Source organism: Oncorhynchus tshawytscha, linkage group LG03 (assembly GCF_018296145.1).
Source record: "Oncorhynchus tshawytscha isolate Ot180627B linkage group LG03, Otsh_v2.0, whole genome shotgun sequence".
NCBI classification, from domain to species: Eukaryota; Metazoa; Chordata; class Actinopteri; order Salmoniformes; family Salmonidae; genus Oncorhynchus; species Oncorhynchus tshawytscha.
Genome location: NC_056431.1, coordinates 77392830 through 77417985, shown reverse-complemented (window position 1 = coordinate 77417985; position 25156 = coordinate 77392830). Strand labels below are relative to the sequence as shown.

General features: G+C 42.6%; 2 protein-coding genes across 3 annotated transcripts in view; one reads left to right on the top strand and one right to left on the bottom strand.

The window, feature by feature from the left end:
• The first annotated feature begins 675 nt into the window (after window positions 1-675).
• si:dkey-69o16.5 (Alpha-aspartyl dipeptidase-like) lies at window positions 676-10707 on the top strand. 2 transcript variants are annotated; one of them, XM_042320024.1, is made up of 9 exons: window positions 676-885; window positions 2224-2320; window positions 6495-6583; window positions 7022-7096; window positions 7319-7413; window positions 9086-9259; window positions 9479-9538; window positions 9611-9693; window positions 9895-10707. In XM_042320024.1, exons 2-9 carry the CDS (start codon window positions 2226-2228, stop codon window positions 9959-9961), a joined length of 738 nt encoding a protein of 245 aa, XP_042175958.1. In that variant the 5' UTR covers window positions 676-885; window positions 2224-2225; the 3' UTR covers window positions 9962-10707. The 2 variants fall into 2 exon arrangements, with proteins under 2 accessions (XP_042175958.1, XP_042175959.1); XM_042320025.1 differs by lacking the exon at window positions 676-885 and having other exon boundaries at window positions 2096-2320; window positions 7334-7413.
• The window catches only part of LOC112237229 (integrin alpha-V), a 73794-nt gene continuing 59093 nt past the window's right edge, over window positions 10456-25156 (bottom strand). Inside the window, exons 25-30 of the mRNA XM_042320023.1 lie at window positions 20763-20927; window positions 19044-19175; window positions 18218-18331; window positions 16690-16800; window positions 12272-12391; window positions 10456-11426 (exon numbers count right to left, since the gene is read on the bottom strand). Coding sequence (XP_042175957.1) covers window positions 11328-11426; window positions 12272-12391; window positions 16690-16800; window positions 18218-18331; window positions 19044-19175; window positions 20763-20927 — 741 coding nt within the window. The 3' untranslated portion in view covers window positions 10456-11327. The remainder of the gene's footprint in view (window positions 11427-12271; window positions 12392-16689; window positions 16801-18217; window positions 18332-19043; window positions 19176-20762; window positions 20928-25156) is intronic.

Below are 25156 nucleotides of genomic sequence, written 5' to 3'. Positions count from 1 at the left end.
GCCTACCGTTTAACCCAATAAATATGTTGAAATTAATGGTTTACCCGATACGGAAGAAAATACCCTCATTGTATCATTTCAAATCCAAAGTGCTAAAGTACAGAGCCAAAACAACAAGAAATGTGTCACTGTCCCAATACTTTTGGAGCTCACCGTAGCTCCATTCTTGTCTTTTTTATTTGATTTCTCTTGTGTTCCTATTTCATTGTATTATTCTTTTAAAACTATTCATCTTTGGGAAGTGGTCGTAAGCAAACATTTCACGGTAAAGTCTACACAAAGTGTATTTGGCGCATCTTGACCAACACAATTTGATTCGACGTTCGACTCTCAAGTGCGCGACATACGTCATCGATTTGGGGGCACCAGGCGTGTCAGTATATCCGCCTCTTGCTATTGATGCTGCATGGGAATCAACTGGGAACTCGGGAATATCCGAAATCACTGCTTTCAAGATAACTGGAAACGTGGATAGAAACTTAGCTCCGATTGGGAAAATTGGTTTTGAACAGTCATTTAACTTGCAATTCCAATGCGGAAACTCGGGCATCTTTTTTAGAGCTCCGACTTTCTGACCCGAAGATCGCCGTGTTTTTCCGATTTCCCAGATGTCTTGAAAGCACCATGAGACATAAGGCTTGTCATGTGATTTATCAGCTGACCCCTTTTCTACACACGGTAACAGTGTGAGAAAACTCTTCTCTAAACAGAGACCCTTGACGCAAAGTTACAGCTTTGTAGCCTACATTTGAACATTTCCTACGAAACTGTAAATAACATATCCGGTCAAGGCTACGTATCGATTTTTATATCCGTGTTGCAATCTGTGACCTGTTGACGCGCAACATTGTTTCCAATCATTGACCACAAGAACAATCGCCAAAGGTTTGTTGGATCGAAAGATTTCACAACCTTTTCGACAACCGGTAGATTTATCAGGAGAAGTAATCAGATTAGATGATTTAATGACTGTATGAGAGACTTGTCAGCGAAACAGATGGTTCGTTACCCGTAGTTGAACTTTAAACGGAGTCCAGGAAATTGAAAGGAGTGAGATTAGTTTTTTTATTCTCTAAATATGTCCACCACGATGCGTGTATATTCAACATAACTCACAAATAAAACTATGATTTGTGAATATATTTAAATATTTAGTCAAATAAAACCATAATCCGCAAAAAAAATATAACAAATTTAACCAATCGCCATGAATATGTAAAACATATATTTCACAAATATTCACCATAAATCACAAATAAAATAATATGTAAATATTCAACATAGCTCACAAATAAAACTACGATTTGAACAAATGTTGAACAATTTGTGAGCAAATGTTTAGAAATCTCTTAAAGTTTACATCTGTGGAATGTGGATTTGCTCGTTCAAAAAGTGCTTGTGGATCTGTATTCTGTGTTTACACAATTTTGAGTCTTATTCGCTGGTCGATGTAATTACAATCCACAAATATGGCTTCGGATGAGTCTGTTATCTCCATTCATTTGGATAATCTTTGTGTCAGGTGAAGTGCAGAGTGAATCTGTGTCTCATTCAGCCATGTCTTGGGAGAACACTTTCTAGCTAGAATATCTAACCAATAAAAAACAACTTTATGACTCATCTGAAGCCACATTTGTGGATTGTATTACATCGACCACAGAAAAAGCCTTCTCAAAATGGTGTTAACACAGAATACAGATCCACAAGCACTTTTTGAACGAGCAAATCCACATTCCACAGATGTAAACTTTAAGAGATTTCTAAACATTTGCTCACAAATTGTTCAACATTTGTTCAAATCGTAGTTTTATTTGTGAGCTATGTTGAATATTTACAGATCATTATTTTATTTGTGACTTATGGTGAATACTTGTGAAATTATATTTGTTCATATTCACAGATTAAGGTTTAATTTGTGATTTTTGACATTTTTATTTTATTGAGGATTTTGGTTTTATTTAACAAAATATTTGTTTATATATTAAGCAGATCATTGTTTTATTTGTGAGTTATGTTGAATGTACACACAGATCGGGGTGAACATACCGAATAAAAAACACAAATCTCACTCCATAGACCTTGTACCTTGACGACACCTGAGGACACTTCCTGTTGATACACGGACGGCTATGTACTGCTGAAGTAATCTTCGAGGTGTAGGACGAGGTAGCCTATTTAACCTGAGTGAGTTGTAAACTTTTGATCAAAACCTTGTCTTGAAAGATATGAAGAGGAGACTTCTGCTCGTGTCCAACTCAACCCTGCACGGGGGAGGATATCTGGAACATTGTCAACAGCAGATCAAAGACTTTTTCGGAATGTAAGTATCTAAATCCACTGACTAATCCATACCTTCAAAGTGCATGGACTACTCTAAATAAAATCACACCCCCCTTGTACATGTCTCTAACTACTTAACCATGTCTCTAACCATGTCTCTAACTACTTAACCATGTCTCTAACTACTTAACCATGTCTCTAACTACTTGTACATGTCTCTAACTACTTGTACATGTCTCTAACTACTTAAACATGTCTCTAACCACTTAACCATGTCTCTAACCATGGCTCTAACTACTTAACCATGGCTCTAACTACTTAACCATGTCTCTAACTACTTAACCATGTCTCTAACTATGTATACATGTCTCTAACTATGTATACATGTCTCTAACTATGTATACATGTCTCTAACTACTTAAACATGTCTCTAACTACTTAAACATGTCTCTAACTACTTAAACATGTCTCTAACTACTTAAACATGTCTCTAACTACTTAAACATGTCTAACTACTTAAACATGTCTCTAACTACTTAACCATGTCTCTAACTACTTGTACATGTCTCTAACTATGTATACATGTCTCTAACTACTTAAACATGTCTCTTAAACATGTCTCTAACTATAAACATGTCTCTAACTACTTAAACATGTCTCTAACTAACTTAAACATGTCTCTAACTACTTAACCATGTCTCTAACTACTTGTACATGTCTCTAACTATGTAACATGTCTAACTACTTAAACATGTCTCTAACTACTTAAACATGTCTAACTACTTAAACATGTCTCTAACTACTTAAACATGTCTCTAACCACTTAACCATGTCTCTAACTATGTATACATGTCTCTAACTACTTAAACATGTCTCTAACTACTTAAACATGTCTCTAACTACTTAAACATGTCTCTAACCACTTAACCATGTCTCTAACCATGGCTCTAACTACTTAACCATGTCTCTAACTACTTAAACATGTCTCTAACTACTTAAACATGTCTCTAACTACTTAAACATGTCTCTAACTACTTAAACATGTCTCTAACTACTTAAACATGTCTCTAACCATGTCTCTAAATACTTATACATGTCTCTAACTACTTAAACATGGCTCTAACCATGTCTCTAACTACTTAAACATGTCTCTAACTACTTAACCATGTCTCTAACTACTACTTAACCATGTCTCTAACTACTTAAACATGTCTCTAACTACTTAAATATGTCTCTAACCATGTCTCTAACCATGTCTCTAACTACTTAACCATGTCTCTAACTACTTAAACATGTCTCTAACTACTTAAAATGTCTCTAACTACTTAACCATGTCTCTAACTACTTAAACATGTCTCTAAACCATGTCTCTAACTACTTAAACATGTCTCTAACCATGTCTGTCTCTAACTACTTATACATGTCTCTAACTACTTATACATGTCTCTAACTACTTAAACATGTCTCTAACTACTTAAACATGTCTCTAATACTTATACATGTCTCTAACTACTTAAACATGTCTCTAAACTTGTAACATGTCTCTAACTTAACCATGTCTCTAACTACTTAACCATGTCTCTAACTACTATGTCTCTAACCATGTCTCTAACTACTTAACCATGTCTCTAACTACTTAACCATGTCTCTAACTACTTAACCATGTCTCTAACTACTTAACCATGTCTCTAACTACTTAAACATGTCTCTAACCATGTCTCTAACTACTTATACATGTCTCTAACTACTTATACATGTCTCTAACTACTTAAACATGTCTCTAACCATGTCTCTAACTACTTATACATGTCTCTAACTACTTAAACATGTCTCTAACCATGTCTCTAACTACTTAAACATGTCTCTAACTACTTATACATGTCTCTAACCATGTCTCTAACTACTTATACATGTCTCTAACTACTTAAACATGTCTCTAACTACTTAAACATGTCTCTAACCATGTCTCTAACTACTTAAACATGTCTCTAACTACTTAAACATGTCTCTAACCATGTCTCTAACTACTTAAACATGTCTCTAACTACTTAAACATGTCTCTAACTACTTAACCATGCTCTAACTACTTAAACATGTCTCTAACTACTTAAACATGTCTCTAACCATGTCTCTAACTACTTAAACATGTCTCTAACTACTTAAACATGTCTCTAAACCATGTCTCTAACTACTTAAACCATGTCTCTAACTTAACATGTCTCTAACCATGTCTCTAACTACTTAACCATGTCTCTAACTACTTAAACATGTCTCTAACTATGTCTCTAACCATGTCTCTAACTACTCTAACCATGTCTCTAACTACTTAACCATGTCTCTAACTACTTAAACATGTCTCTAACCATGTCTCTAACTACTTAACCATGTCTCTAACTACTTAACCATGTCTCTAACTACTTAAACATGTCTCTAAATATGTCTCTAAACATGTCTCTAACTACTTAACATGTCTCTAACTACTTAAACATGTCTCTAAACTTAAACATGTCTCTAACTACTTATACATGTCTCTAACTACTTAAACATGTCTCTAACTACTTAACATGTCTCTAACTACTTAAATATGTCTCTAACCATGTCTCTAACCATGTCTCTAACTACTTAACCATGTCTCTAACTACTTAAACATGTCTCTAACTACTTAAAATGTCTCTAACTACTTAAACATGTCTCTAACCATGTCTCTAACTACTTAAATATGTCTCTAACTACTTAAACATGTCTCTAATTACTTAACCATGTCTCTAACTACTTAAACATGTCTCTAACTACTTAAACATGTCTCTAACTACTTAAACATGTCTCTAACCATTGCTCTAACTACTTAAACATGTCTCTAACTACTTAAACATGTCTCTAACTACTTAAACATGTCTCTAAACATGTCTCTAATTACTTAACCATGTCTCTAACTACTTAAACATGTCTCTAACTACTTAAACATGTCTCTAACTACTTAAACATGTCTCTAACCATTGCTCTAACTACTTATACATGTCTCTAACTACTTAAACATGTCTCTAACCATGTCTCTAACTACTTAAACATGTCTCTAACTACTTAAACATGTCTCTAACTACTTAAACATGTCTCTAACCATGTCTCTAAACTAAACATGTCTCTAACTAAACATGTCTCTAACTACCATGTCTCTAACTACTTATACATGTCTCTAACTACTTAACCATGTCTCTAACCATGTCTCTAACTACTTAACCATGTCTCTAACTACTTAACCATGTCTCTAACTACTTAAACATGTCTCTAACTACTTAAACATGTCTCTAACTACTTAAACATGTCTCTAACTACTTATACATGTCTCTAACTACTTAAACATGTCTCTAACTACTTAAACATGTCTCTAACTACTTATACATGTCTCTAACTACTTAAACATGTCTCTAACCATGTCTCTAACTACTTATACATGTCTCTAACTACTTAAACATGTCTCTAACTACTTAAACATGTCTCTAACTACTTATACATGTCTCTAACTACTTATACATGTCTCTAACTACTTAAACATGTCTCTAACTACTTAAACATGTCTCTAACTACTTAAACATGTCTCTAACTACCATGTCTCTAACTACTTATACATGTCTCTAACTACTTATACATGTCTCTAACTACTTATACATGTCTCTAACTACTTAAACATGTCTCTAACTACTTAAACATGTCTCTAACTACTTAAACATGTCTCTAACTACTTAAACATGTCTCTAACCATGTCTCTAACTACTTACACATGTCTCTAACTACTTAAACATGTCTCTAACTACTTAAACATGTCTCTAACTACTTAAACATGTCTCTAACCATGTCTCTAACTACTTAAACATGGCTCTAACTACTTAAACATGGCTCTAACCATGTCTCTAACCATGTCTCTAACTACTTAAACATGTCTCTAACTACTTATACATGTCTCTAACTACTTATACATGTCTCTAACTACTTATACATGTCTCTAACTACTTAACCATGTCTCTAACTACTTAAACATGGCTCTAACCATGGCTCTAACTACTTAGCGTCTCCGTGGAATGCTTTCGACACCTTGTAGAGTCCATGCCCCAATGAATTGAGGCTTGGGAGGGGGGTTACAACTCAATACTAGGAAGGTGTTCCTAATGTTTCGTAGAGTCAGTGTGTAACCTAACAGTGTAACGTATTTCTTGCAGAGGGGTGAAGAGGATTTTATTCATCCCCTATGCACTGTGTGATAGAGATGGCTACGCAAAGACTGCAAGGGACAAGTTCAACAGTCTGGGTACGTCTTTGTACGCTGGTCCATTGCCTTACACAGCCTTACTGTTGTGTGTCTGGAATATCTCAGGCCCAATCCCAAATCAATTCAAATATCTCTGGCCCAATCCCAAATCAATTCAAATATCTCAGGCCCAATCCCAAATCAATTCAAATATCTCAGGCCCAATCCCAAATCAATTCAAATATCTCAGGCCCAATCCCAAATCAATTCAAATATCTCAGGCCCAATCCCAAATCAATTCAAATATCTCAGGCCCAATCCCAAATCAATTCAAATATCTCAGGCCCAATCCCAAATCAATTCAAATATCTCAGGCCTAATCCCAAATCAATCCCTAGACCCTATGCTTTATAGTGGGCGTAGTAAGGACTAGGTTGTCGATGTGAGACAGGTTTTGTCGGTCGTTCTAATATGAGTGTTGTCTGTTTTGTCTGACAGGTTATGAGGTGGACAGCATACACGAGGCCTCTGACCCAGTGGAAGCTGTAAGGAAGGCTCAGGGTATATTTATAGGTGAGGAGTGGACCTTGAGCTCAGACGTTAACACCTCATAGGGCCTCTCAAATATGAAACACCAAAACCATAGGCCTTACATACAGTAGGCGTCATTGAAGGAATGCTGTTGTACGCGTGTTACTGCAAGAGTTAAAGTAATCTACTACACACCAGTACGTACACAGGTTGACTACGTGTTAAGTTAGCAGGAGGGTATACAGTGAAATAAAGTCATAACAGCTGTTCTGTCTATAGGTGGTGGCAACACATTCCGTCTGCTGAAATGTCTCTACGACAACAATGTGCTGTCTGAGATCAACAAGAGGGTTCTGCAGGTCAGACTGATATATATATATATATATTTTTTTTTTTTGAGCAGTGTTCCCCAAAAACCTGTCCTGAGGTACGACAGCTGTTCCACTCTGATAGCCGATATTTCAGAACTGGCACACCTGAATGGCTGGGAGTAGTTTATGAGTTTTGGGAAACACTGTGCCAGATTAAACTGCCATTTCACAATATTTACAGTTGATTCCTACATGCAGATATTGTTCTTACTGGCAGCTGATATAGCCAATAGAGACAGCCGATGAGCGGAATAAACAACCCAATGATTGTATATCCTGCTTACTCTTATGCCCCAGAATGGTGAGCACACATGGGCTCCAGGTACCCTACAGTACCCCTACAGTAACCATGGTAACTGTTATAACCCCAGAATGGTGAGCACACATGGGCTCCAGGTACCCTACAGTACCCCTACAGTATCCCCTAACCCCTGGGGCATGGTACCCCTAACCCCTACAGTCCCCTACAGTAACATGGAACTGTTATAACTCCAGAATGGTGGGGACAGCATGGGCATCATGTCAGGTACCCTACAGTACCCCTCAGGTACCCCTAGGTACAGTACCCCTAACCCCTACAGTACCCCTAACCCCTACAGTACCCCTACAGTAACCATGGTAACTGTTATAACTCCAGAATGGTGAGCACACATGGGCTCCAGGTACCCTACACGACAGTACCCCTAACCCCTACAGTACCCCTAACCCCTACAGTACCCCTACAGTAACCATGGTAACTGTTATAACTCCAGAATGGTGAGCACACATGGGCTCCAGGGCCGGCACTAACGTCTCCACCACCTAACCCCTACAGTAACCATGGTAACTGTTATAACCCCAGAATGGTGAGCACACATGGGCTCCAGGTACCCTACAGTACCCCTACAGTAACCCTAACCCCTACAGTAACCATGGTAACTGTTATAACTCCAGAATGGTGAAACACATGGGCTCCAGGTACCCTACAGTACTGCCATTACAGTAACCATGGTAACAGTTATTCCCCAGGATGGTGTTCCCTACATGGGCTCCAGGGCCGGCACTAACGTCTCCACCACCTAACCCCTGACAGTAACCATGGTAACTCTTATAACTCCAGGATGGTGTTCCCTACATGGGCTCCAGGGCCGGCACTAACGTCTCCACCACCTAACCCCTACAGTAACCCTACAGTACCCCTAACCCCTACAGTAACCATGGTAACTGTTATAACCCCAGAATGGTGAGCACACATGGGCTCCAGGGCCCACTAACGTCTCCACCACCTAGCCCCGACAGTAACCATGGTAACTGTTATAACCCCAGAATGGTGAGCACACATGGGCTCCAGGGCCGGCACTAACGTCTCCACCACCTAACCCCGACAGTAACCGTAACCCCTACAGTAACCCTAACCCTACAGTACCCCTAACCCCTACAGTAACCATGGTAACTGTTATAACCCCAGAATGGTGAGCACACATGGGCTCCAGGGCCGGCACTAACGTCTCCACCACCTAACCCCGACAGTAACCGTAACCCCTACAGTACCCCTAACCCCGACAGTAACCGTAACCCCTACAGTAACCCTAACCCCTACAGTAACCCCTACAGTAACCCTACAGTAACCCTACAGTACCCCTAACCCCTACAGTAACCATGGTAACTGTTATAACTCCAGGATGGTGTTCCCTACATGGGTTCCAGTGCTGGCACCAACGTCTCTACTGTCAGCATCAACACCACCAACGACATGCCCATCGTGTACCCGCCCTCCTTCAATGCCATTGGTCTAGTGCCTTTCAACATCAACCCTCACTTCCTGGACACGGACCCTAACAGCAGACACATGGGGGTGAGTTGTGTAGTGTTATATAGCAGAGCATCAGTATAGTGAATGCTGAAAGTCGTAGGGCTGGTTTCTCTGACAAATATTCAGTGGTTATTTCTGAATGTAGATTCTCCATTAAATGCTTTTGTAGTCTGGGACAAGGTTAATCCCGTGGTGCCTTAAAGGATGCTGGTGTAAGGTCAATGTCACACTGTCTTTGTTTTTTGTTTTTCTTCTCCCTAGGAGACACGAGAGCAGAGGATCATTCAGTACCACGAGGAGCCTGACACTCCATCTGTTCTGGTGAGTCAGAGAGAGATGGTATTCTACATAGTATTAGGCTATGCTTTCAGCTGATTGGTTGATTTGTCTTAGGGCTTGAGAGAGGGTTCCATGTTGCTCGTGGAAGGAAACAAGGCTACTCTACTGGGCACCTGCAAGGCACGGCTGTTCACCAGGTAACACCAATCATCTCTCTCACACAGGTCCTGTGACCCATGACCCCAAAAAAAGCACAAAATGAGTTTTAACAGATCAAAGTGTTGAACACAATAAAGCAGGCTAAAATGTCTCTTTTTAATAGTTGTGTATGTTGCCCAACGCTAATTAAATAACTAGGGAGCCGGTGACGAGTCTCTCATCCAGTGTTTGTGTTTCAGGGGGAAGCCAACAACAGACTTTGAATCTGGCAGTGACCTCAGCTTCTTGCTGACAGAGAGACAGTGAAGTTGTACATCTCTGTTCTCCACACCCCAGCAAGACTGATGCAGATCCTTTTTTTTTTAACCTTAATTGACTGGCCAAGTAAAATAAAGAACAGATTCTTATTTACAATGACGGCCTAGGAACAGTGGGTTAACTGCCTGTTCAGGGGCAGAGCGACAGATTTGTACCTTGTCAGCTCGGGGGTTTGAACTTGCAACCTTCCGGTTACTAGTCCAACGCTCTAACCACTAGGCTACCCTGCCGCCTTTCAAGTGGAAATGCACTTATATCAAAATAAAAATTGTCTTATGCATAAATTGTGTGGGGAGGGAGATATTATCATTTTACTAAGGTGAACTTAGATGATTTATGAAACAACTAGTCAAGTGGAAATGCACTTGTATCAAAATACCAGTTCATCAGATATCCTTTATAGCACACTGATATTCGAGTTGTCAGAATCAGAGACGATAATGTGGCAACAAGTATGAAAGCAGGGCACAAAGAAATGCTTATGGTTTTTAAACATTTAATTCAGGAAAGATCAAAACATTGTCAGCTCAACCAGATATGTGGGGAAAGGAATACATCATCAGTTTCAGTAATATTGTCTTTAAAAAAACCACACAAGTATGAACAAGGAACAACTTGAAATCAATTGGAGAAAAAGTCTGGTAAAATTACATTATTGTAACAGGAAACGTGCTTTAAGATAAATAATAAAACAGATGAAGCAGTGGGTGATGGGTAATTAGATACTATAGTGCTCTAATGCAAAAACAAAAATTAAGTTCCACGTTGATTACCCAATATGGGTCAATTCATCCTTTTAATACACAGTGACATGCATAATCCTGTATCTGGAGTGTGGAAAATTGCCCGGGGATGTCATCAATTGCAGAAGCATAACATACAATACTCTCAACAATACGTCCATATCCACACCTTGCAGTGCCCCTTCAAAAACCATTTCATTAACTATTGTCTTCAAAGACCGTACAGCATTGTAATTGATACCTCGCATCATCCAATTCACATTGTTGTAGAAATTCATTTAAAACTGAAAGTCCCAATAACCAGAAGAAGATCGGGAGTCCTTTTCAAATATGATTTACATCAGCATTTTTAATATCAAATCACTTGTTTGCTCCTCCCAGCCATTTCATACAGCAGTGTTGTCTAAGTATATGCAAGAGGAGTAGTAGACGACAGGGCTTCAGGATGCAGGGTACAGTGTGAGTATGATTATAAAGAGTAGATGGGACTGTGTGTACTGGTGCTATCCCATAGCGCTCGGTTCCAAAGTAGTGCACTACATAGGGAACCTATTCAGACGCAGGTTGTGTATTTACAGACAGCTACACAGGGTTGTGTGTTGGGAATCCTATCAAGCGTCGGTGTTCCTGTCACCATTCTCCTGCGGTGCCAGCTGCTCCTTCTCCGCGCTGTCTTCCTGTGGGGGGCGTACACGCTCGAAGAAACCCAGCTGGAGGGCGGAGGCACAGACAATTAGGATCCCCCCCACCCCAAAAAAAATCCTCTAAACATTTCTACATTCATGTGGGATTCTACCACGTTTGCAGATAAATCGTGAATAATGATGAGTGAGAGCAACCAAGATAATAGCCCCAAAACATGCTTACCCCTCACCAATAACGGGAGGGTGGGGGTTATTTTTCTGGGTATCATTTATTGATGTAGTGTTCAGAAACATATCCTTACAATAAAAGAGAAATTAATTTTTTAATCAATTGGACACAATATTTTCCGAAACAAACAGCAAATGCATCCAACAAGTTTGTAGAGACACAAGCTTGATGGAGTCATTACGTGCTAAGAATATGGGACCAAATACTCAACTTTTGACTATAACACCTTCAAAAATGGAAGGGGGGGGGGGGACTAGATACATAAAATGCTTTAATTTTTTAATCTTTAATAAGATTAGAACATTCTATACTGTTGCCTCAAATCCAGACGGTGGAGTAGCTTCACGGTCCAGATGAATACAGGAGGGGAGTGTATGTTATATATATTTTTTTGTCGTTGGTGAATTGCAACTGTTAAATAAATAAAAATAAATAAAAAATGGTTTGAAAGAAAGGACTTGACAGGTGGAAGCTCGTCATTAGGCTGGCTTTCAACTGGTCACTTCTGTCCGAGGTGGTAAGGAGAGGACATTGGTTTTTAGATATAGTAACGGAGGAAGCTGGTCACTTCTGTCAGATCAGAGGGAGGTTTTAGATACAGTAATGGTTGGAAGAGCCCAGGAGAGTGGAGAGCGAAACTACAGATTGGAAACTATTCATTGGCATGGTTGTGCGCGCGTACCTTGTACATGACGAAGATAAGCAGAGCCAGTAGCAGTAGTCCAGCGATCAGGGCCAAGGTCACCACCCACCAAGGGACCGGTTCAGGTTCTGATTTCACCCAGATCACTGACATACTCACCTGAAGGACATAATACACAATGAGACAACAGACCATTCAGGACCCTATAGCAGGACCCTAATTATATTACCAGCCACAACAGACCATTCAGGACCCTAATTATATTACCAGCCACAACAGACCATTCAGGACCCTATAGCAGGGTCCCCTAATTATATTACCAGCCACAACAGACCATTCAGGACACTATAGCAGGGTCCCCTAATTATATTACCAGCCACAACAGACTATTCAGGACCCTATAGCAGGGTCCCCTAATTATATTACCAGCCACAACAGACCATTCAGGACCCTATAGCAGGGTCCCCTATATACAGTGGGGCAAAAAAGTATTTAGTCAGCCACCAATTGTGCAAGTTCTCCCACTTAAAAAGATGAGAGAGGCCTGTAATTTTCATCATAGATACACTTCAACTATGACAGACAAAATGAGAAAAAGAATCCAGAAAATCACATTGTAGGATTTTTTATGAATTTATTTGCAAATTATGGTGGAAAATAAGTATTTGGTCACCTACAAACAAGCAAGATTTCTGGCTCTCACAGACTTGTAACTTCTTCTTTAAGAGGCTTCTCTGTCCTCCACTCGTTACCTGTATTAATGGCACCTGTTTGAACTTGTTATCAGTATAAAAGACACCTGTCCACAACCTCAAACAGTCACACTCCACTATGGCCAAGACCAAAGAGCTGTCAAAGGACACCAGAAACAAAATTGTAGACCTGCACCAGGCTGGGAAGACTGAATCTGCAATAGGTAAGCAGCTTGGTTTGAAGAAATCAACTGCGGGAGCAATTATTAGGAAATAGAAGACATACAAGACCACTGATAATCTCCCTCGATCTGGGGCTCCACGCAAGATCTCACCCCGTGGGGTCAAAATGATCACAAGAACGGTGAGCAAAAATCCCAGAACCACACGGGGGGACCTAGTGAATGACCTGCAGAGAGCTGGGACCAAAGTAACAAAGCCTACCATCAGTAACACACTACGCCGCCAGGGACCCAAATCCTGCAGTACCAGACGTGTCCCCCTGCTTAAGCCAGTACATGTCCAGGCCCCTTCTGAAGTTTGCTAGAGAGCATTTGGATGATCCAGAAGAAGATTGGGAGAATGTCATATGGTCAGATGAAACCAAAATATAACTTTTTGGTAAAAACTCAACTCGTTGTGTTTGGAGGACAAAGAATGCTGAGTTGCAGCCAAAGAACACCATACCTACTGTGAAGCATGGGGGTGGAAACATCATGCTTTGGGGCTGTTTTTCTGCAAAGGGACCAGGACGACTGATCCGTGTAAAGGAAAGAATGAATGGGGCCATGTATCGTGAGATTTTGAGTGAAAACCTCCTTCCATCAGCAAGGGCATTGAAGATGAAACGTGGCTGGGTCTTTCAGCATGACAATGATCCCAAACACACCTCCCGGGCAACGAAGGAGTGGCTTCGTAAGAAGCATATCAAGGTCCGAGAGTGGCCTAGCCGGTCTCCAGATCTTAACCACATAGAAAATCTTTGGAGGGAGTTGAAAGTCCGTGTTGCCCAGCAACAACCCCCAAAACATCACTGCTCTAGAGGAGATCTGCATGGAGGAATGGGCCAAAATACCAGCAACAGTGTGTGAAAACCTTGTGAAGACTTACAGAAAACGTTTGACCTCTGTCCTTGCCAACAAAGGGTATATAACATAATAAATAGTTAGTTAGTTGAAGTGTACCTATGATGAAAATTACAGGCCTCTCATCTTTTTTAATTCAGAGAATTTGCACAATTGGTGGCTGACTAAATACCTTTTTTGCCCCACTGTATATATGAAGTGGACAGTAGTAGTTAAATAGGACAGGCCTTGACTAGAATACAGTATATACATATGAAGTGGACAACAGTAGTTATATAGGATGAACCATGACTAGAATACAGTATATACATATGAAGTGGACAGCAGTAGTTATATAGGATGAACTAGAATACAGTATATACATATGAAGTGGACAGCAGTAGTTATATAGGATGAACTAGAACACAGTATATACATATGAAGTAGGTAAAACAGTGTTAAAGTGACCGGTTTTCCATATTTATGTACATAGGGCAGCAGTCTCTAAGGCGCAGGGCAGAGTACCGAGTGGTAGGCGGCTAGTAACAGTGACTAAAGTTCAGGGTAGGGTACTGGGCGGAGTCCGGCTAGTGGTAAATGTTTAACAGTCTGATGGCTTTGAGATAGAAGCTGTGAAGCGCCTGTACCTGCACCTTTGAAGCACCTGTACGGTCTCCGCCTTCTAAATGGTAGCGGGGTGAACAGGCCATGTCTCGGGTGGCTGAGGTCCTTGATGATCTTCTAGATGGTAGCAGGGTGAACAGGCCGTGGCTGAGGTCCTTGATGATCTTCTAGATGGTAGCAGGGTGAACAGGCCGTGACTCGGGTGGCTGAGGTCCCTGATGATCTTCTAGATGGTAGCAGGGTGAACAGGCCATGACTCGGGTGGCTGAGGTCCCTGATGACCTTCTAGATGGTAGCGGGGTGAACAGGCCGTGGCTCAGGTGGCTGAGGTCCTTAATGATATTCTAGACCTTCCTGTGACACCGGGTACTGTAGGTGTCCTGGAGGGCAGGCAGTTTGCCCCCGGTGATGCATTGGGCTGACCGCACCACCCTTTGGAGAGGCCTGCGGTTGCGGATGGTGCAGTTGCAATACCACGCTGTTGCGCCTTCTTCACCACACTGTCTCTGTGGGTGGACCATTGCAGGTGGTCGGTGACGTCTACACTGAGGAACTCAAAGCTTTCCACCTTCTCCACTGTGGCCCGTCGATGTGGATAGGGGCACGCTCCCTCTGCCGTCTCCTGAAGTCCACGATCATTTTGTTGGAGGTTATTTTCCTGGCCCCACTTCGCCAGGGCCCTCACTTCCTGTAGGCCGTCTCGTCATCAGGCCTACAACTGTTGTGTTGTCTGCAAACTTGATGATTGAGTTGGAGACGTTTGAGGTCACGCAGTCATGGGTGAAGAGGGTGTACAGGATGGGGCTGAGCACACACCCTTGTGGGACCCCCGTGTTAAGGGATCAGCGTAGTGGAGGTGCTGTTGCCTACCTTGGCCATCGTTATGTTTGGAGGGAAAAGGGGGAAGCCAGTCAGGAAGACTGGGACCCAGTTGCACAAGGCGGGGTTCGGACCCAGTTGCACAGGGCGGGGTTCAGACCCAGTTGCACGGGGCGGGGTTCAGACCCAGTTGCACAGGGCGGGGTTCAGACCCAGTTGCACGGGGCGGGGTTCAGACCCAGTTGCACGGGGCGGGGTTCAGACCCAGTTGCACGGGGCGGGGTTCAGACCCAGGGCTCTGAGCCAGCCAGCCACAACAAATCATTCAGGACCCTATGGCAGGGGTCGCCCAATAACATTCAGCAGTGGACAGATTTTTTCCTTGAGCGGATGGACAGAACACATAAATAATTTGTACACTGCAAACTGACCCCAAGAATCCCAAACACATATAGAAATTGAGAAAAACGGAATAATTTCAAACCCTTGATAACGATGGGATATGACTATTTATGCGTGGGAATAGTTGGGAACAGATTTACTCAATTATAATCATTTCTTATGTCTAAGAAAGAAACTTATACAATAGAAAATACACAAGAGTGTACAAAACATTAGGAACACCTTCCTAATATTGAATTGCACGCCCTTTACCCTCAGAAAAGCCTAATTTCGTCAGGGCATGGACTCTACAAGGTGTTGAACGTGTTCCACAGGGACTCTGGCCCATTTTGACTCCAATGCTTCTCACAGTTGTGTCAAGTTGGCTGGATGTCCTTTGGGTGGTGGACCATTCTTGATACACACAGAAAACTGTTGAGCGTGAAAAACCCAGCATCATTGCAGTTCTTTACACAAACTGGTGCGCCTGGCACCTACTACCACACCCTTTTCAAAGGCACTTAAAATCTTTTGTGTCTTGTCCATTCACCCTCTGAATGGCACACATACACAATCCATGTCTCAGGTGTCTCAAAGCTATACCATTTTTATTTAACCTGTCTCTTCCCCTTCATCTACACTGATCGATGTGGATTTAACAAGTGACATCAATAAGGGATCATAGCTTTCACCTGGATTCACCTGGTCAGTCTATGTCAAGGAAAGAGCAGGTGTTCCTAATGTTTTGTCCACTCACGCCCTATTGGGGAACCCTGCTCTATGGGCTCTGGTCAACAGTCGTGAGATATATAATGGCTGCAGATAAATAATGGCTTTTAGATACAGACCTGGTTTATGATGGCTTCATGTGACTCACCGTAGTAGTGTTTGAGGGCAGCTCAGGCAACAGGTTCTTGTTATAAGGCATCTCTATGACGCTGAAGGAAGCGGAGGATCTCACGGTGAACGACCGGTTCTGGCTCTCAGCCTGGACGAAGAGAAACACACTCATCTATACCTCTCATCATCACGGTGAACGATCATCACGGTGAACGATCGGTTCTGGCTCTCAGTCTGGACGAAGAGAAACACACTCTACTATACCTCTCATCATCACGGTTCAGCACACTCTACTATACCTCTCATCATCACGGTTCAGCACACTCTACTATACCTCTCATCATCACGGTTCAGCACTCTACTATACCTCTCATCATCACGGTTCAGCACTCTACTATACCTCTCATCATCACGGTTCAGCACACTCTACTATACCTCTCATCATCACGGTTCAGCACTCTACTATACCTCTCATCATCACGGTTCAGCACACTCTACTATACCTCTCATCATCACGGTTCAGCACACTCTACTATACCGCTCATCATCACAGTTCAGACATTTTGTCGTTTTCAAAAAAAAAGGTAGCCAACATAGTAAGCTTTCCTAGTTTTGTCCCATGTAGCTAGCTGAGTGGTCCCAGTCAAGTCTTGTCAACTCATACGGTTGTCGTCATTTACCACGATCTAGGACCACCAGGCAAGTCAGTTAAGAACAAATTCTTATTTACAATGACAACCTACACCGGCCAAACCCGGACAACGTTGGGCCAATTGTGCGCCGCCCTATGGGACTCCCAATCACGGCCGGTTGTGATACAGCCCGGGATCGAACCAGGTTCTGTAGTGACGCCTCTAGCACTGTAATACAGTGCCTTAGATCGCTGCGCAACTCGGGAGCCCTAACCTGTACAGGCATACCAAACATACAGTATGTTACAACAATGTGTGTGTTCATCAGGGCAAACTGTAGCAAAATGTCTTCAAACAGAAAACTGCATTTCATATTGGACAGATGAAACATGGAGGTACTAACACATTAGGAACCAAATTGAAGGTGGCCAAGGTGGATGTATGATACAGCACAAACACATCTGGGACACCAGGCCAGTACCGTATCTAACCTAGGACACACCAGGCCAGTACCGTATCTAACCTAGGACACACCAGGCCAGTACCGTATCTAACCTAGGACACACCAGGCCAGTACCGTATCTAACCTAGGACACACCAGGCCAGTACCGTATCTAACCTAGGACACACCAGGCCAGTACCGTATCTAACCTAGGACACACCAGGCCAGTACCGTATCTAACCTAGGACACACCAGGCCAGTACCGTATCTAACCTAGGACACACCAGGCCAGTACCGTATCTAACCTAGGACACACCAGGCCAGTACACCAGGCCAGTACCATATCTAACCTAGGACACCAGGCAAGTACTGTATCTAACCTAGGACACCAGGCCAGTACCGTATCTAACCTAGGACACCAGGCCAGTACCGTATCTAACCTAGGACACACCAGGCTAGTACCTCTAGAGATTAACAGACAGGAGTCTCACCTTGAGGAAGGTGGCCACCCCCAGCCTGGAGTGGATGTAGAGGATAGCACTCTGACCTCTCTCCACACGGCCCACCTGACACCGGATCTTCAGACACTGGACCTTGGAACAGTCCTGACAGAAGACACACACACATACAATCACTGATCTCCTCCATCTATGTAAACTCAGCAAAAAGACGAAGCGTCCTCTCACTGTCAACTGCGTTTATTTTCAGAAAACTTAACATGTGTAAATATTTGTATGAACATAACAAGATTCAACAACTGAGACATAAACTGAACAAGTTCCACAGACATGTGACTAACAGAAATGGAATAATGTGTCTCTGAACAAAGGGGGGTCAAATGTATTGCCCTGGCCACATCTGTAGTCCTCATGCCTCCTTGCAGCATGCCTAAGGCACGTTCACGCAGATGAGCCTCTTTCTTTTGGTGTTTTTCAGAGTCAGTAGAAAGGCCTCTTTAGTGTCCTACGTTTTCATAACTGTGACATTAATTGCCTACCGTCTGTAAGCTGTTAGTGTCTTAACGACCGTGCCACAGGTGCATGTTCATTAATTGTTTATGGTTCATTGAACAAGCAGGGAAACAGTGTTTAAACGCTTTACAATAAGACCTGTGAATTTATTTGGATTTTTACAAATTATCTTTGAAAGACAGGGTACTGAAAAAGGGCTGTTTCTTTTTTTTTGCTGAGTTTAGTTGCTACTGTTTGACTTGTTTAGAGTCAATTCAGGATGTAAACTGAAATTCCCCTTGCTTTTCAATGATAAAAATTGGCCACGACTCTGTTGTACAGTAGCCAGGAGGTGTAGAGACGGTACCAGAGTTTCCAGGTCTCCCTCCATCTCCTTCCTCTCCAGCTCTCTGCGGTGAACATGGTTCCTGTTCCTTCCCTCTGTCCTGTCTCCTCCTCCACTTGGAGAGGTGATGTTCTTCTCTCCAGATAGAGGGTTCTAGAAGAGAAGGAGAGAAGTATTCTTTACCACAGAGAGGATAACATCCTAATCATGTGTCCTTGCTACCATATTGTGTACTCATAGTTTTCACCACATTTACGTGTTGGATTGGCGTAAGCATGGGCTAAACTAGAGTTTCTCCTCTACCAGTTCTTTCATGGGCTAAACTAGAGTTTCTCCTCTACCAGTTCTTTCATGGGCTAAACTAGAGTTTCTCCTCTACCAGTTCTTTCATGGGCTAGACTAGAGTGTCTCCTCTACCAGTACTTTCATGGGCTAAACTAGAGTTTCTCCTCTACCAGTTCTTTCATGGGCTAGACTAGAGTGTCTCCTCTACCAGTTCTTTCATGGGCTAGACTAGAGTTTCCTCTACCAGTTCTTTCATGGGCTAGACTAGAGTGTCTCCTCTACCAGTTCTTTCATGGGCTAGACTAGAGTTTCCTCTACCAGTTCTTTCATGGGCTAGACTAGAGTGTCTCCTCTACCAGTACTTTCATGGGCTAAACTAGAGTTTCTCCTCTACCAGTTCTTTCATGGGCTAAACTAGAGTGTCTCCTCTACCAGTTCTTTCATGGGCTAGACTAGAGTTTCCTCTACCAGTTCTTTCATAGACTAGACTAGAGTTTCCTCTACCAGTACTTTCATGGGCTAGACTAGAGTTTCTCCTCTACCAGTTCTTTCATAGGCTAGACTAGAGTTTCCTCTACCAGTTCTTTCATAGGCTAGACTAGAGTTTCCTCTACCAGTACTTTCATGGGCTAAACTAGAGTTTCTCCTCTACCAGTACTTTCATGGGCTAGACTAGAGTGTCTCCTCTACCAGTTCTTTCATAGGCTAGACTAGAGTTTCCTCTACCAGTTCTTTCAAATCCATGAAGGTAACAATTTCAAGAAAGGACAGACGCAGGAAAAGTGTCTGGGCTGAATACGAGAGAAAGGTAGAGAGGATACGATGACGTACTGAGACATTGAGTGAGTCTGGGCTGAATACGAGAGAAAGGTAGAGAGGATACGATGACGTACTGAGACATTGAGTGGTTCTGGGCTGAATACGAGAGAAAGGTAAGAGAGGATACGATGACGTACTGAGACATTGAGTGAGTCTGGGCTGAATACGAGAGAAAGGTAGAGAGGATACGATGACGTACTGAGACATTGAGTGGTTCTGGGCTGAATACGAGAGAAAGGTAGAGAGGATACGATGACGTACTGAGACATTGAGTGAGTCTGGGCTGAATACGAGAGAAAGGTAGAGAGGATACGATGACGTACTGAGACATTGAGTGAGTCTGGGCTGAATACGAGAGAAAGGTAAGAGAGGATACGATGACGTACTGAGACATTGAGTGAGTCTGGGCTGAATACGAGAGAAAGGTAAGAGAGGATACGATGACGTACTGAGACATTGAGTGGTTCTGGGCTGAATACGAGAGAAAGGTAAGAGAGGATACGATGACGTACTGAGACATTGAGTGGTTCTGGGCTGAATACGAGAGAAAGGTAAGAGAGGATACGATGACGTACTGAGACATTGAGTGGTTCTGGGCTGAATACGAGAAAGGTAAGAGAGGATACGATGACGTACTGAGACATTGAGTGGGTTGATCTCCATGTCTGTACTGCAGTTCATGCCTCCGTCTCCATCCACCTCTAGTTTAGTGATGTAGAGCAGAGAGCCGTTGTTGAACCTGTAGGGCCACTCGATGTCCAGCATGGCCTTGCTGAAGGTACTGGGACCTCTGTTACGTAACTGGAACAGAAACAAGACCGTTTTTAGTAACAACATGTACCAGGTAAAACAAAATGTCTTCCCTGTTGAGCTAGTTCAGAAAAGTTTCCCTCAATCAATAATGGGCTGTATTGGAACACTTTGTATTTGGCAATTATTCAATCCACATACAGACAGGACATTCTATTACCCCACAGGTCTCCTTACAGACAGGACATTCTATTACCCCACAGTTCTCCACATACAGACAGGACATTCTATTACCCCACAGTTCTCCACATACAGACAGGACATTCTATTACCCCACAGTTCTCCACATACAGACAGGACATTCTATTACCCCACAGTTCTCCACATACAGACAGGACATTCTATTACCCCACAGTTCTCCACATACAGACAGGACATTCTATTACCCCACAGTTCTCCACATACAGACAGGACATTCTATTACCCCACAGTTCTCCACATACAGACAGGACATTCTATTACCCCACAGGTCTCCACATACAGACAGGACATTCTATTACCCCACAGGGCTCCACATACAGACAGGACATTCTATTACCCCACAGTTCTCCACATACAGACAGGACATTCTATTACCCCACAGTTCTCCACATACAGACAGGACATTCTATTACCCACAGGTCTCCACATACAGACAGGACATTCTATTACCCCACAGTTCTCCACATACAGACAGGACATTCTATTACCCCACAGTTCTCCACATACAGACAGGACATTCTATTACCCCACAGGTCTCCACATACAGACAGGACATTCTATTACCCCACAGGTCTCCACATACAGACAGGACATTCTATTACCCCACAGTTCTCCACATACAGACAGGACATTCTATTACCCCACAGTTCTCCACATACAGACAGGACATTCTATTACCCCACAGGTCTCCACATACAGACAGGACATTCTATTACCCCACAGTTCTCCACATACAGACAGGACATGCTATTACCCCACAGTTCTCCACATACAGACAGGACATTCTATTACCCCACATTTCTCCACATACAGACAGGACATTCTATTACCCCACAGTTCTCCACATACAGACAGGACATTCTATTACCCCACATTTCTCCACATACAGACAGGACATTCTATTACCCCACAGTTCTCCACATACAGACAGGACATTCTATTACCCCACAGTTCTCCACATACAGACAGGACATTCTATTACCCCACAGGTCTCCACATACAGACAGGACATTCTATTACCCCACAGGTCTCCACATACAGACAGGACATTCTATTACCCCACAGTTTTCCACATACAGACAGGACATTCTATTACCCCACAGTTCTCCACATACAGACAGGACATTCTATTACCCCACAGTTCTCCACATACAGACAGGACATTCTATTACCCCACAGTTCTCCACATACAGACAGGACATTCTATTACCCCACAGTTCTCCACATACAGACAGGACATTCTATTACCCCACAGTTCTCCACATACAGACAGGACATTCTATTACCCCACAGTTCTCCACATACAGACAGGACATTCTATTACCCCACAGTTCTCCACATACAGACAGGACATTCTATTACCACCCAGTTCTCCACATACAGACAGGACATTCTATTACCCCACAGTTCTCCACATACAGACAGGACATTCTATTACCCCACAGTTCTCCACATACAGACAGGACATTCTATTACCCCACAGTTCTCCACATACAGACAGGACATTCTATTACCCCACAGTTCTCCTTACAGACAGGACATTCTATTACCCCACAGGTATCCACATACAGACAGGACATTCTATTACCCCACAGTTCTCCACATACAGACAGGACATTCTATTACCCCACAGTTCTCCACATACAGACAGGACATTCTATTACCCCACAGTTCTCCACATACAGACAGGACATTCTATTACCCCACAGTTCTCCACATACAGACAGGACATTCTATTACCCCACAGTTCTCCACATACAGACAGGACATTCTGTTACCCCACAGTTCTCCACATACAGACAGGACATTCTATTACCCCACAGTTCTCCACATACAGACAGGACATTCTATTACCCCACAGTTCTCCACATACAGACAGGACATTCTATTACCCCACAGTTCTCCTTACAGACAGGACATTCTATTACCCCACAGTTCTCCACATACAGACAGGACATTCTATTACCCCACAGGTCTCCACATACAGACAGGACATTCTATTACCACCCAGGTCTCCACATACAGACAGGACATTCTATTACCACCCAGGTCTCCACATACAGACAGGACATTATTTTACCCCACAGTTCTCCTTACAGACAGGACATTCTATTACCCCACAGTTCTCCACATACAGACAGGACATTCTATTACCCCACAGTTCTCCACATACAGACAGGACATTCTATTACCCCACAGTTCTCCACATACAGACAGGACATTCTATTACCCCACATTTCTCCACATACAGACAGGACATTCTATTACCCCACAGTTCTCCACATACAGACAGGACATTCTATTACCCCACAGGTCTCCACATACAGACAGGACATTCTATTACCCCACAGTTCTCCACATACAGACAGGACATTCTATTACCCCACATTTCTCCACATACAGACAGGACATTCTATTACCCCACAGTTCTCCACATACAGACAGGACATTCTATTACCCCACAGTTCTCCACATACAGACAGGACATTCTATTACCCCACAGTTCTCCACATACAGACAGGACATTCTATTACCCCACAGGTCTCCACATACAGACAGGACATTCTATTACCCCACAGTTCTCCACATACAGACAGGACATTCTATTACCCCACAGTTCTCCACATACAGACAGGACATTCTATTACCACCCAGTTCTCCACATACAGACAGGACATTCTATTACCACCCAGGTCTCCACATACAGACAGGACATTCTATTACCCCACAGTTCTCCACATACAGACAGGACATTCTATTACCCCACATTTCTCCACATACAGACAGGACATTCTATTACCCCACAGTTCTCCACATACAGACAGGACATTCTATTACCCCACAGTTCTACATACAGACAGGACATTCTATTACCCCACAGTTCTCCACATACAGACAGGACATTCTATTACCCCACAGTTCTCCACATACAGACAGGACATTCTATTACCCCACAGTTCTCCACATACAGACAAGACATTCTATTACCCCACAGTTCTCCACATACAGACAGGACATTCTATTACCCCACAGTTCTCCACATACAGACAGGACATTCTATTACCCCACAGGTCTCCACATACAGACAGGACATTCTATTACCACCCAGGTCTCCACATACAGACAGGACATTCTATTACCACCCAGGTCTCCACATACAGACAGGACATTCTTTTACCCCACAGTTCTCCTTACAGACAGGACATTCTATTACCCCACAGTTCTCCACATACAGACAGGACATTCTATTACCACCCAGTTCTCCACATACAGACAGGACATTCTATTACCACCCAGTTCTCCACATACAGACAGGACATTCTATTACCCCACAGTTCTCCACATACAGACAGGACATTCTATTACCACCCAGTTCTCCACATACAGACAGGACATTCTATTACCACCCAGTTCTCCACATACAGACAGGACATTCTATTACCACCCAGTTCTCCACATACAGACAGGACATTCTATTACCCCACAGTTCTCCACATACAGACAGGACATTCTATTACCCCACAGTTCTCCAGATACAGACAGGACATTCTATTACCCCACAGTTCTCCACATACAGACAGGACATTCTATTACCCCACAGGTCTCCACATACAGACAGGACATTCTATTACCCCACAGTTCTCCACATACAGACAGGACATTCTATTACCCCACAGGTCTCCACATACAGACAGGACATTCTATTACCCCACAGTTCTCCACATACAGACAGGACATTCTATTACCCCACAGTTCTCCACATACAGACAGGACATTCTATTACCCCACAGTTCTCCACATACAGACAGGACATTCTATTACCACCCAGTTCTCCACATACAGACAGGACATTCTATTACCACCCAGGTCTCCACATACAGACAGGACATTCTATTACCCCACAGTTCTCCACATACAGACAGGACATTCTATTACCCCACATTTCTCCACATACAGACAGGACATTCTATTACCCCACAGTTCTCCACATACAGACAGGACATTCTATTACCCCACAG

Excerpts from the sequence above, each read along its gene's own strand:
- si:dkey-69o16.5 (XM_042320024.1), top strand. The coding sequence starts at position 2,226 with ATGAAGAGGAGACTTCTGCTCGTGTCCAACTCAACCCTGCACGGGGGA. Across the intron at positions 7,097-7,318 it reads GGCTCAGGGTATATTTATAG|CTGTTCTGTCTATAGGTGGT; the intron begins GTGAGGAGTGGA and ends AAGTCATAACAG. Across the intron at positions 9,539-9,610 it reads CTGACACTCCATCTGTTCTG|GGCTTGAGAGAGGGTTCCAT; the intron begins GTGAGTCAGAGA and ends GATTTGTCTTAG.